At 33.8% G+C, this 13,875-nt stretch overlaps 1 protein-coding gene across 4 annotated transcripts in view; it reads right to left on the bottom strand.

The window, feature by feature from the left end:
- LOC106879043 (low-density lipoprotein receptor-related protein 1B) overlaps positions 1-10,610 on the bottom strand; it is a 208,271-nt gene extending 197,661 nt beyond the window's left edge. For 3 of the 4 annotated variants that reach the window (XM_052975989.1, XM_052975991.1, XM_052975990.1), the window contains exons 1-2: positions 10,560-10,605; positions 8,505-8,546 (exon numbers count right to left, since the gene is read on the bottom strand). In XM_052975989.1, coding sequence (XP_052831949.1) covers positions 8,505-8,546; positions 10,560-10,590 — 73 coding nt within the window. In that variant the 5' untranslated portion in view covers positions 10,591-10,605. Of the gene's footprint in view, positions 1-8,504; positions 8,547-10,559 lie in introns of all 4 variants that reach the window. The other variant, XM_014928457.2, reaches the window with a different exon arrangement.
- Between the last annotated feature and the right edge of the window lie 3,265 nt (positions 10,611-13,875).

The following is a 13,875-nucleotide window of genomic DNA, read 5'->3' as shown; positions in this document are numbered from 1 at the left end:
GGCAAACCAGAGGATTGCATCAAACTCCACTGAGTGTTTTGACATGGTTCTTACAGCTGCCCTTCCTGATGTCAACCACTTTACAGAGTGGCCTGGATTCCTTTTATGTGGCACCAGCACTGGTGCATGTTTACACATACACACACACACATTTTTCAGGGAGTAATCTTAATTGTGGTGAGAGAACAGAAGTGAGCGAATTGGCTTTAAAAGACCAGTTCAAAGAAATAGAGAAGGCCATCTGTTGTGTGAGTGTGTGTATGAAAATATTAAGCTCAAACAAATAAAACAGGACAGAGGTGTAAATGGCTGTCCTTTGGCAAGTTGACCTGTTAGTTTTGCCAGTGAGAGAGAAGGGGGAGTCAATGAGTAAGTGGGGTGAGAAACCAGAAGGTGAACTCCGTTAATGATTTATATTACAGCTTAGTTATTATATAAAAGACAAGAATACTGAAATATCTTAATATTAATGAATGGGAAATAATGTATGTCACTGAGGGTGTGTGGATGCATGTTTGTGTGAGACTGTGAAAGAGTGCATGTATGTGTGTGTGTGTGTTTGAGTGAAAAAAATGACAAAGTCTAGCTACAATTCTATTTATATGCGAGGAAGCATTATGAGAAGGAACCACTATTTGGTTACCCATCCTGCTAGAAGTAGCAGATAAATCTCCCTTGAAGTAGCAGATAAATCTCCCTTAAAAAAAAAAGAAAACACACATATATAGCAGTTTTAGATGTACTGTCTGGAAAAACCCAAAAAGATGGACTACTTTTGTCTTTGATCAAAGGCCTACCAAATTAGGACCAACCTGAGGCACAACAATAATAACCGAGATAAATTTAGCTAAGTTTAGTTTATTGTAACAAAGGTATAAAGCTACACCACCCACTCTTAAGGGATTAATGTGTGTGGGGGGGGGAGAAGAGAAGAGGCATGGTGTAGATATGAGAGAGAGGAAGGGGGAACATCCAATTAGTAATGCAATGTGCACATTCTTACATAAGTAAATATACATGTATATATGTAAATACATGCATATGTATATGGATACATAAACATATAAACACCCACACATTCATATATACATATATATATGTATATATATATATATATATATATATATATACATACACACACACAACTATGTGTATGCATGTGTGTGTGTGCACGCACGCATGCATTAACGGATAGAGTAATATTAAGAGTATTGAAGTGAAAGTTATGTGACTGCACTAGCAAATTGTAAACATGAAATTTGTTCAGAAACTGGAATTATTTATTTTGGCTGTTATTAACAAGGAAGATGTCTAAAGTTTCAGCTAGCACCGCTCATTAGCAGAAAGATGAAAATACTTTCTGAAAACATTTTAATTTTTTTTCTCTGAAAATAACTTTCCCCCACCTCTTTCTTGCAGCAACTTCAATTATTCAAGGTAAAATTAACATTCAGGACATGAGGATGTGCTTAACTCACATAACTTCTGTATTTATTATAATTTTATTACCATAGTGAACTATTATCTATGGAACTAATATTCATTGCAAATATTACATTCTTTCCTTGGTTTTCAGTCACTGGACTATGATCAGGCTGGGGCATTGCCGTCAAGATATTCATTTCATCAAATCTTATTTATACGACTGGTTTAAGTTTTACCAGAGTTATGTCCCTTCCACACACTTAATTACAACTCACAAACTATAAACTAACATGCATACTGATCTCATTACTATCCTATGACCTCTTTTCTGTTCCTGCATGGGTTGGGCAGGCCACCTCAGCACAGACAGTGTCTCGTTGACATGCAGGAGCTTTGACAGTCAGTCAATCTCAAATCTCCTCCTCTTCAGCCTACCTAGTTTTCACTTACAAGATATTGGTCAACCTGATGCTAGAATAGAAAACTACTCAAGGCACCTAGAAAGCTGTGAAGCAAACTTCTTAACCATCCAGCCATACGTGTGTCAATCTTTGTCCTTTGCTAATTAGTTTTCAACATAACCCAAGTAGCAAACTACAATATGGGTTTTGTTACATCAACAAAGTGGAGCTCTCAAAATCCTACAGTTCAGCATGCTACCTGTAGTTACCTTGACCGTGTCAGGTTGTTTGACATGAGATGGGACAGATGTATTTCACAGACTGGAAAATCCATTTTTGCTTACAAATTCTCACACACACACACAACCTGTTCCCACACTTGATCATAGATGTTCAAAATCTCCAATCTATCTGTGCCAAGTTTTTGTAGATGGTGTGCAATATAATGCCATATTTGGCCTTGTGTGTGCTGTACACAAATATGCATCCCTCTCTCTTTCTCTCTCTCTCTCCCTCCTTCTTGTGTGTGTAGGCACAGGCGTGGCGATGAGGTAGGAAGCTTGCTTCCCAACTACATGGTTCTGAGTTCAGTCCCACTGCACTGCATCTTGAGCAAGTGTCTTCTACTATAGCTTCAGGCCAACCAAAGCCTTGTGAGTGGATTTCATAGACAGAAACTGAAAGAAGCACATCATATATGTGTGTGCATGCGTCTCTGTTTGTTCCCCACGACCACTTCACAACCTATGTGTTTATGTCCCTGTAACTTAACAGTTCAGCAAAATACACCAATAGATTAAGTACTAGGCTTAAAAACCAGTCCTGGGGTCTATTTGTTCGACTAAAAACCCTCCAAGGAAGTGTTCCAGTATGGCCGCTGTCAAAAGATAAAGTCTATATATATATATATATATATATATATATATATATATATAAATAGCCGCAGGCGTGGCTATGTGGTAAGAAGCTTGCATCCTAACCACATGGTTCGTGGTTCAGTCCCACTGTATGGCATCTTGGGCATGTCTTCTACTATAGCCTTAGGCTGAGCCAAGTCTTGTGAGTGGATTTGGTAGATGGAAACTGAAAGCAGCCCATTGTGTATGTGTGTGTGTGTTTATCTCCCCACCCCACTATCACTTGACAACCAATGTTGGTTTGTTTTAGCGGTTTGGCAAGAGAGACCGATAAGACGAGTACTTGAGGCTGATTTCTTCAACTAAGAAACCTTTTAAGGTGGTACCCCAGCATGACTGGGGTACCACCTTAAAAGGTTTCTTAGTTGAAGAAATCAGCCTCAAGTACTCGTCTTCATCTTTTAATGTCAGTGTTCCAGGCTGTCATAGGTTGGATGGTCTGACATGCATCAACAGGTCAGACAACTGTGTTGTATTCTAATATTTGCTTTGGTATTGTTTTTATGGCTGAAGGCCTGTCCTAACACCAACCACTTTACAGAGCATAGAAGGTGCTCTTTTTCATGGCACCAGCATTAGACAGGTTGTCATGTAGTTTACAAGACTAAGATCCCCTTTGACTGAATGGGTCTACTGTAAAGAGAGAGGGAGAGAGAGAGGAAGTTTTAAACTGGTAGATTAAAGGTTAATGTATGAAGGAATGGGTCAGAGAATGAAAGAAAGAAATGCACACACGTGTGTCACCTTACATTCTCACTTGGAACTATTTTATGCAAGAATTGCCTAACTCAGTTGCTTAACAGACAAAAAATAAGCAAACAACTCACACGTCTTGGATTGTTTGAAATCATTCCCAGAACCATCATGATGTCTGCTATTTGCTGAATTCCCTTGCAATTTACTAACACATATTTATGTTGCTATATACCCTGTTAAATTATTGCTATATACAGTAATTTAGATTAAAAAGTTCCCTGGGTAACCAAAGTATAATCTCTCATCATTTCTGATGAGATATAATTATCCCTGGAAACAGATCTGTAAGATGATTTCCAATTACTTTTGCTATTCAATGAAAGGAACAGTGTAGGATGCTTCTACATCATCTGAAATCTCCACAGCTAAAGTTCTCAAATAAATAACTACATTATACATTTCAGGTGTTCTGAATTAACAGTGCTCTTTATATATGCATAAATGTATATGTCCTTATGTATTTGAAGATATGATGGTGCCTGTTTTCATCACACTATAGTAAGCCTTAATGAGTTCCTGGATCACCACTGAAGGACTGATCTTCACACTGTGCTATCATCGTAATTGATATTTATTGAAAAGTTTTTAAAAAGATAAAATAAACAAAATTAACATCAGTATATACTTTCACACACACATTAATATATATATATTATATAGACATATAATGTATATATCAACAAAATACATGTAATTTATATATTAATGTGTGTATAACAAATATATATACATATATATATATAATGCATGTATTCACATATATAATGCATATATTAATATACATATAAAAGTTAACTTATTCTTGTACTTACGCTTCAAAGTGATTGTGCGCATGATATAACACTGGTACTCACTTAGTAACTGTAATATCCATTCCATATAAAAAAAAAGAACCATATAACCACATACTCACCTCATTAACTGCAGGTAGAGCAATATACCCAGGTAAACTTATACACTTACCAGTTAACTGTAGCTTAATGTAAACCAATAAATAAATAACATACAAACAAATCAAGAAAAAATAGAGAAGAAAGAAAAAACCCAAAAATTGAGACCGATTACTGGGATATGAGATTAATTAATTAACTGCATGCGGTGAGGTTAATTGCATGCCTGTGGGATTAATAAAGCAAGAGACCGGTTATACAAGGCATTGGGTCAATATGCAAGGTGTGGAGCAACTTGTACATGATAAAGACAGATGACCAGAGGCCAGTGACACGGTGCCGCCATTGTAGGCTATGGTCAATGGCACTGTTGATGCTTGTTCCTTCCTGTGAGACTATTATCTCAGCTGCATTTGCCTGAATTACAGCAACCCACATCGGGTATGAGATAACAACATAGTTCTAAGTGAATATATATGTTTGCTAAACTTTCATAAGAAGAAGACTGATGACAGTGACTTCAAAGTTTTGGCATTTTAGCCTTTTTAAGACAGTTTGAATGAGGCGAGCAAGTTGAAACTTTGCAGCCGATGTCACTCTTTTTCTTGCAGAAGTTTAATAAACATGTACTCAATTAAAAAGTATTGAGTAATCCATCAGTTTAAAGTTAAAGTTTTGTTTAATATATAACTTGACATAAAAACAAACATCAATACACACACACACACAAATGTTTGTTTTTATGTTCAGTTATAATTTTAAAAAACAACTTTAAAACAATTTTACATTAAATCTGATGGGTTACTCTATACTTTTGAAGAGATTAAATTTATTATTCTTATACAAGGATGTTGTTGACAGTAACTTTGAAGTTTCGGCCAGCTAAGTTATCATTGAACTGCAGTCCAACAATGGCTTAGCTGGACAAAACTTTGAAATCACTATCAACAACTTTCTTATATAAGAATTTGTTCTTTTCTTTTTTTTTAATAGTGGAACTCGAAGTTGATAAAGCTATAAATAATAGCATGCTAATATTGGGTTTTAAAAATAAACCCTTTTGATTAGAAAAAGTTGAAGGCTGTCTGTGTGACTTGAATCCACATCTTCAGTAAACATGACTGACATTCTGCCAGTAGATTAAAGCAACCCTTCAAATCTCTCAATCCATTTTAGAAAATTTTTTTACTGCAAGAATTGTATATTGTTTACATCAGAAGAATTTAGAAACTTTGAGAGAACACGAAATAATTTGTTTTGTTTATTTTCCACTGTTAAAAAAAATCACAAATTATTTCACTGATGTTTCTAAAAAATATCACAAATTACTTCACTGAAATTTCTAAAATTCTTATGATGCAAACAATATATATATATGTCTGTTATATATATATATCTTGGACACATTAAGAGCCACTATGAACTAGCAAGGGACTCTTTACATAGCTGCCTTGACCTACTGGAAATAGCAGTCAAATTATTATTTTACCATCATAGAAAGGGAAGGACATGTTGGATAATGTGTAGACCAGTATTTTATATATATATTGATATTGTTGTCTGAATATTACAATGGCAAGGTCATGATTGGAATGCTTCTTTGATTATTGTTCTGCTTGATCAGAGTCAGGCCTGACCTAGAGCTAAAACAACAGTAACAACAACAGCAGCCAGTAATGTATATAAACAATAATATTCATATCAAGCAAATTTAGTAAATCAGAGCCATAGGATATATTTAATGACTAAAATATACTAGAAGCCATAGAAACCAGCAGAAACTTTCTACATCAGCGGACAAAAAGAGATAAAAACATTTACGTAATGTTGGTACAGTTGGATAATTTTGGTGTGTTGTAGGGAGACGAGAATACTAATATTTCAGACAAAGTCTGTTAGTTTCTAAAATTTCAGAATTTTGCCAAAACAAAAGAATAAATGTGATGTTTATTTCAGTGAATAAACCAATGGCAGATGTATAGGTTCTATTATTATTATCAAGATATTATCATCTCCTGTGTTATGAGAACTCAGTGTATATGCGTGTGAGAGTATATATGTGTGTATGTCACCTTTTGTTCTCAGTTGGAACTACTCCATGCAACAATTATTTAACTCAGTGGCTAAAAAAAAGGGGGAAAAAAAAAATCAAACACAATGTCTTGAGATGGTTCCTAGCACCATCAGTACTATGACAATCACAATATGACAACTGCTGCCATCCCATCACTGTAGTCATAATCATCATCATCACTCCTAACATTGTCCTCATCATCATTGTCCTCATCATCACTGCCATCATCATCCCCATTGTCATCATCATCATCACACCATATTTTTCTAGTGTGTGGTTATCATATAAAACCATATTCTTCCTTGTGTGAACAAAGTGAAAGCAGTTTAGACTATTGTTGAATACATTTTGACATATACATACACACAGTTGTGTGTATGCATGTGTGTGTGTGCACACACACATGCATTAACGGATAGAGTAATATTAAGAATATTTAAAATTCATCGGAACCAATCGCAGAAATTCAATTTCAAATGATAGACCTTTTTTTCTTCTCCCCCATGGCAGTAGATGCAAGACCATCATCAATGACACTTCTCTTGAAATTTGTTTGCCAAAAGGTTTCGTAGGAAACTATGAAGGTAATGAATTTTGATGAAGTCATCTTTGCCAGTTAGCCATTAATAGATATTATATTCACTTGTCTGTTCTTTACTTGTATAATTCATGGATTTTTGGGTGGTATTAGAACCTGCCATTACAGTTCTTTGAATTTCTTAACTCCTTTCTGCTGTAGCTCTAGAACAAACATTTCTGTTTGTTTCAATCTAAAATATAATTTATTGCATATATTTACTGCAATTCTAAGCTGCTCTTTTAACAATATACAGCTATTAGGCCTCATTCACTTGATACAGGTTCAATTCCCTGCTGTTTCACTATACCAGTGACATGATCTACTACTAGTTTAAAAATAAAATAAAAAAACATTAAACAAGACCAAGAGGGACAATGGTAAACTAAATTATATTCCACATATTTATTTATGTATGTATTTTGCTTTCACAAGCTAAGCGATAAATAGTTTGCATTGAAGCAAATCTCTGTGGAAGGCAAGTCTTGAGAATTGAAAGAGCCAAAAAAATAGAGGGACACATTTTCCGCATCTTTAGAGAATTACAATGCAAAGAAGAACATCAAGTATGGTTTATTTATTTGAATAGCAAGGAAAGGTTTGGTACATAATGTAAGCTGGGGCAACAGACAGCTACTACTATGGCTATTACTACTACACTCATCAAATTATGGAGTTCTTCTTTCAGTAGAAGCTATGTAAAGGAGGACTATTTTACAGGTAAAGACATTACGCTTCCTATCTACTTCACACTTGAGTGGTTAGCAGTGGATTAACCCTTTTGATACCCAGCTGCTCAACACAGAACTTGTCACCTAGTACTATGATACAAAATTTTGATTTTAAAGCGATCTTTCATCAAACTTTAAACTTTCATGTTAATTTATGTTCCAAACTCCAGCTTAATAATGACTAAGTTATTTAATTAAATTCTTCATTATTCTCAAAATTAATTCATGTATTTCGACAGAAATATGGTAATAAAAAGATTAAGGGCAAAAACCTACTTAATTCCACATATTTGTTACAAATTTAAAGAATCAATGACCTATCCTACCCAGACTTAACAAATGGATGGACATAAAATAGTATTTAAATACAGTAAAAACAATCTTTTAAGAAAAGGGGAAAGCAAAATAAATAAATAAAACAACAGGAAAGGTAAATTTTGGGATTAAATGGAAATATTAACAACAGAGTTTAACAAATATAAAATAACCAATTCTAAACTGAGAGTGATTGTGTGTGTGTGTGTGTGTGTGTGTGTGTGCATATATGAGTGAATCTGTGTGTTTGTATATGTGTGTATTGTATAATGTTAACTTCAGGCAGCTAGAACCATGGATAAGAGGTGAAAATTACCTCCAAATTCCAAAAGGAGAAAGAAAAAAAATTTCAGAAATGAAAAGCCAAAAGCAGTAGGCATCAACGCAAAGCAAGCGATGATAAAAGTCTGCAATAAACCTTCCAAAGGGCGGCGCATAATTTCCCAATCCAAAAGAGCTTCTGTAAGCAAGCAATGATATAAAAATCATGAGGCCATCGTAAGTCATATATGTAATTTTAATGTTGAATGGGGAGGTATCTTTTGACAAACTTTTACTTTCACCTTATTGTATTTGAAAATGGTTGGTTGAAGACTTGAGTGCTTCCTTTATCCTTTTTTTTGCTTTTAGTTATTTCTTTTCCCTTTGTACCATGCCCTCACAAAAAAAAACTTTGGAGATGTACTTGTCAGGCAAGTGATTTGATTTGGGATCATGTATTGAAACTGTAACAATTACAGCTTAGAAGACATTCAAAACCACACAAAAACTCTTAACTTCAATCAAGCATTTATTATTTGGCATCAAAATTTTCATCACACTATCTGCAACCAGGTCACTGATAGTACCACTGCAAAAGGTTTGGAACATGGCTGTTGACCTGTATATAGGCCTCAGGGTTTTAAATATAATTTTTCTCTCTCACATATACAGGTCATGAAGGTACATAACGTAGAAGTTAGGGTATTGCACTATGATTGTATGATTGTGGTTTTGATTACCGCATGTCCATCTGAGTTCCAGCAGTAGCTGGGAAGTTGACCCTGCAATGCATTGACATACCATTCAGAGAGGAGTGCTGTAAATCTCAGTCACCATGGAAACCAGATTAAGTTTTAGTCTGATAAGTTCTAGGGTTCATGATAGACTTAGGTTTAAGTAAATACCTAGATAGGTCAGTCACTTTTGCAGTCATCATCTACAATGAGCACCAGGTGAGGACAACCAGAATGTCTGATTGGACGAGTGAAAAAGAAACTATATTTAAAACTGTGAAGTCTCTAAATATAGGTTGATAGCCTTGTTTCAAACTTGTTGTCATGTCACAAACAGTGTGACGAAAATCTTGACACCAAATAAAAAATGATTAAAGGAAGTTAGCAGTTGTTTTAGGTGTTTTTGAAGGGCTAATATTAGTCTTCCATACTGTAACTGCTGCACAAAAATTGTTTGAAAATAAAACATTTAGGTTTCCAGATACCAACAAGCTTACTCTTCGTCTGTTATTGGTTAAAACATTCAATTTTGTTGTTTTACAAATGAATGCCTTTATTGTGTAACAAATATTATTTCAATATATGCTACATATCTCACATGAACTGTTTAGTATTATTAATATTATCATCATGTTTTTGCTTTACTTTTTTTTCCCCCAGTGAAAACTAACATAGAAACTTAGTAACTGATATTGCTGCAAGATGGTAAAACTTAAAATGTTTTTTTCTTAGTTTCAGATTCAACTGAAATAGAGAATAAAATAAACTCACTTACACTACAAATTGAATGCAACAGATTTGCAGCATTTTCACACAGGAAATAACAACAGTGTCATAGTTGAAATAAGACTGTTGTGATATAGTTACAACGAAAGCACCAAAAGAAATGGCCAATACAAAACAAGAATGGTGTGTAATCTAAGCTACATACATTTCCAGGATATTTGGTGGTGGTTTGTGGCAGAAGGGAAGTTTTTAGATGCAAGGAAATATTACAGAAAAAAAAATCATGTGCAAAAGGACCAAGCTCAAACTTCCACCAATAAGTCAAAATAAATTTTAATTTCAAGACATTTAAAAAAAAAAAACATAATTTGCAACAACAAAAAAAAAAAAAGGTTTAAAATAAAAAATGAAAATAATAATGATAATAATAATAAAACTGCAAATCAAACGGGGAGAGAAAAAGCATGATTTAGGTCGAGGCACCGAAGCTGTAAAACTAAAATACTGCCACCCGAAAGCTATAGAAGAAATAGGCTAAATAAGAATTTGATTATAAATTAAAATGAAATTTAAAAGCTAAAAAAAAATGTAAAAAAAAAAAATGAAAATATAAACATACGTTAAAAAAATAAAATATTTAAGCAAATGATAATAACAATTGTAAAAAAAAATGAAATAAAAGTAACAAATGTAACTGAAATTATATAGCCAAGCAAGATAGCTTATACCATAGAAATTGTCTTTATACACACCTGTAGCAACTCTGTTCATTTTCTTATGCATGCGGCCTATGTGACAACAGGTGAATATGGTTAGGGTAAAATGCAACAAAATGCTGTGAAATACATTTGTCAGTTGATTTTTTTCGCTACACATAGTAGAATCGAAATGTTAACTTATATAATAAACTTGGGGAGTTTATTGTAATGGCAAATGGAAAATTAACATTTCTTTAAAAAAAAGAAAGACCTGAATTTTAGTTAGCATTAAAAAAAAAAAATTTAATTAAATTTAAGAAAAAACTCTCTCCCACTTGCTGTTTTAGAAACATTTTACTTTTTAAAGAAATCCTTTGAAAACCATTTAAATTTTAATAAACAAAGAAAACATAATTGTGTTTTAAGTTCTATAAAACATACACATGTTTCAGGAAGGCAATTAGACAGATTTCATAATACAATCAACACACCTACTCAGCATTCTCAGCAAAACACACACAGACACTGACATATGAAGTGGTTTCAGGTACCATTAGCATGACACAAAATTGAGAGTTCTACTTGATTTGTGAAGAGCCACGGCTATAACTTGCAAGTGAGAGTGACTTGGTAACATTAACATGTACCATGCCTTCACTAGTTGTTTTCATAAGCAGATACTAACAATCTCTTAGTCCAGCAGAACATCAAGGATATGACAGCTGGAAGGAGAGAGTTGTTGTAGCAATACTAGGCAGGTACTTATTTTCATCTGAGAAGACTGAAGCAACATCAAATGAAGTGTCTTACTCAAGGAATTGAACCCATGACATTATGATCAAGAGCCCAAAACCCTAACCACTAGGCTATATGATTTCACTCCATATTTGTGAAATGATTTTATATTTTCTTTGAAACTTCACAAAACAAAACAGAGAGCTAATAAAATAAAACAACAGCTGATTTTCACTACACACAGTAGAATCGAAATGTTAACTTATATAATAAACTCAAGGTAAATATCAGAGAAAACTTTTACTTCTCAACAGACATTTTATCACTTTTATATTTCACACACCAATACCAACAAAAAAACAAAAAAAAACAAATCTATAAACAAGCATGTGTGTGTGTGTGTATCAGAAAAATTATGATAAACGCAAATTTCTATCATTTGTTCCTTATATACGTTTCACCACTGTAGTTATTTGAAATCCCTACATCGGATGTTCCAAGTGTAATTGGATGCTGAACCACAACAGACCACTCAAGGAAACACTTTATTGCATTATGTTACAGGCATCATGAACATTTAACTGTACACACAAGATACACAATATATATTATCAGTGATGTCATAAAAATTTATACTTTCAAGAGAAACAGAGGATCTTGAAGTACACGTAAAGTTATAAATAATAACTTGTGCATATTGTGTGTGTTTGTGTGCACCTGTGTGTATATTATAGTTAGAATCCTGTCTATGGAATCTTATTTCCCATCTCAAACTCATTCCATGTAATGTCAAATATAATTTTATATTGAAAAATCAAAGTTAATTTTGATTCATAATTAACAGATGAGGGTTATTTATCATCACAAACATCAGATCAAGATGGAGGGTCTTGTTATATTTATATATGAAGATATGACCAATCCTGATATTTTGAGGGAGAGGAGGTAATTAGTTGATCCCATCAATCTGAATACTTAAGAGGTACTTCGTTTTATTCATTCCTGGAGGAATGAAAGACAAAGATGACCTCAGCAGCAATATTTGAACACAGAATGTAAAGTTACATAACCAATCCCCACTGTTCTGAGATGAGAAGGATAAGTCAATACTGTCAACCCCATTACTTGAATAGTATTTTATTGACCCTGATGAAAGGCAAGGTGACCTCACTACTATTTGGCCTCAGAATGTAAAGGAAACAGAGAGGAAACACTGCAAGACATGTTGTCCAATAAACCAACAATTCTATCACCCTCCTGTAGATTAAATAATATTTAATGGAGAATAAATTTACCTCTTTATTAGAAATGGGTTTAGCTAACAGAAAATTAGCAGGTATTCGTGGAAGAACCAGAAAGAACTTCATATGCGAAATGAGAAACAAGTATTTACTATACACACACATATATGCATATGTATATATGTGTGTGTATGTGTGTGTGTGTGTATATATATATATATATATATATATATATATATATATATATATATAGAGAGAGAGAGAGAGAGAGAGAGAGAGAGAGAGAGAGGAAGATGTGGGAAAGACAGGGAGAGAGGGAGAAAGTCAGAGGGGAAGAGGAGAGAGGAGAAGAAAGTTGAGAGAGACATGGGTGACAGAAAGGGGAGAGAGACAGAGAGGATGAGGGGACAAATGAGATAGGGAGGTGAGAGAGAGAGGAAAGAGAGAAAGAAAATACTAAACTAAACAGAAAGTTGCTGCTCCAGAGAGAAAGTGTTTTGATAGAACTATCTTTCAAGAATCTGCAGTTTCTCTCTTGTTGGTATTGGTGTGTTGATAAGAATATGGGAGGGGGAAAGAGTTGAAGATCAACAAACTCATTGGTAACCTGTTAAACAAAGGTCAGATTTAATTACAGATTGGACAGAATTAAGTAAATATTGACCTTAAGTTGTGTGTTGAAAGTTTTCTGAATAGAATTCTCCCCCTTCCCCCCATGGGCCTTCTCAGCTACATGTGTGTATAATATTATATATAAAATATAATATCTACATAATATATAAATATATAATGTAATATAATATATATTTATTTAGAGCACTCAATACAAGGTTAGGTATAGAATATGTACATACGTATAAGCTGACTGTTAGCCAATAGAAAGGAATGTTTATAAACAGCATTTTTTCCTGAGAAACTCAAGAGTTCGTTGATGAACAATTAGTTAACCTGTATAAATTTTACAGTATATATGTGTGTGTGTATGTATAAATCTTAACAGAAGGTTGTTATTTTAAACCAGTTTAAGAATAACAATGAGACATTTTCTGATGGAGGGGACAGGCCTCAATGCTGTAAATTTCTTCTTGACTGGGACTTAAGGTTTCATTCAATGGCATACACAAACACACACACATATACTCTTTTACTTGTTTCAGTCATTTGACTGTGGCCATGCTGGAGCACCGCCTTTTAGTCAAGCAAATCAACCCCAGAACTTATTCTTTGGAAGCCTAGTACTTATTCTATTGATCTCTAAGTTACGGGGACCTAAACACACCAGTGTCGGTTGTCAAGCAATGCTGGGGGGACAAACACAAACATATACACACACATACATACATACATACATATATATATATATATATATATATATATATATATATATATATATA

The sequence above is a fragment of the Octopus bimaculoides genome, chromosome 23 (genome assembly GCF_001194135.2).
Source record: "Octopus bimaculoides isolate UCB-OBI-ISO-001 chromosome 23, ASM119413v2, whole genome shotgun sequence".
Classification (NCBI taxonomy): Eukaryota; Metazoa; Mollusca; class Cephalopoda; order Octopoda; family Octopodidae; genus Octopus; species Octopus bimaculoides.
The sequence above is the reverse complement of the archived record's forward strand: the minus strand, read 5'-3'. Positions and strand labels throughout refer to the sequence as shown.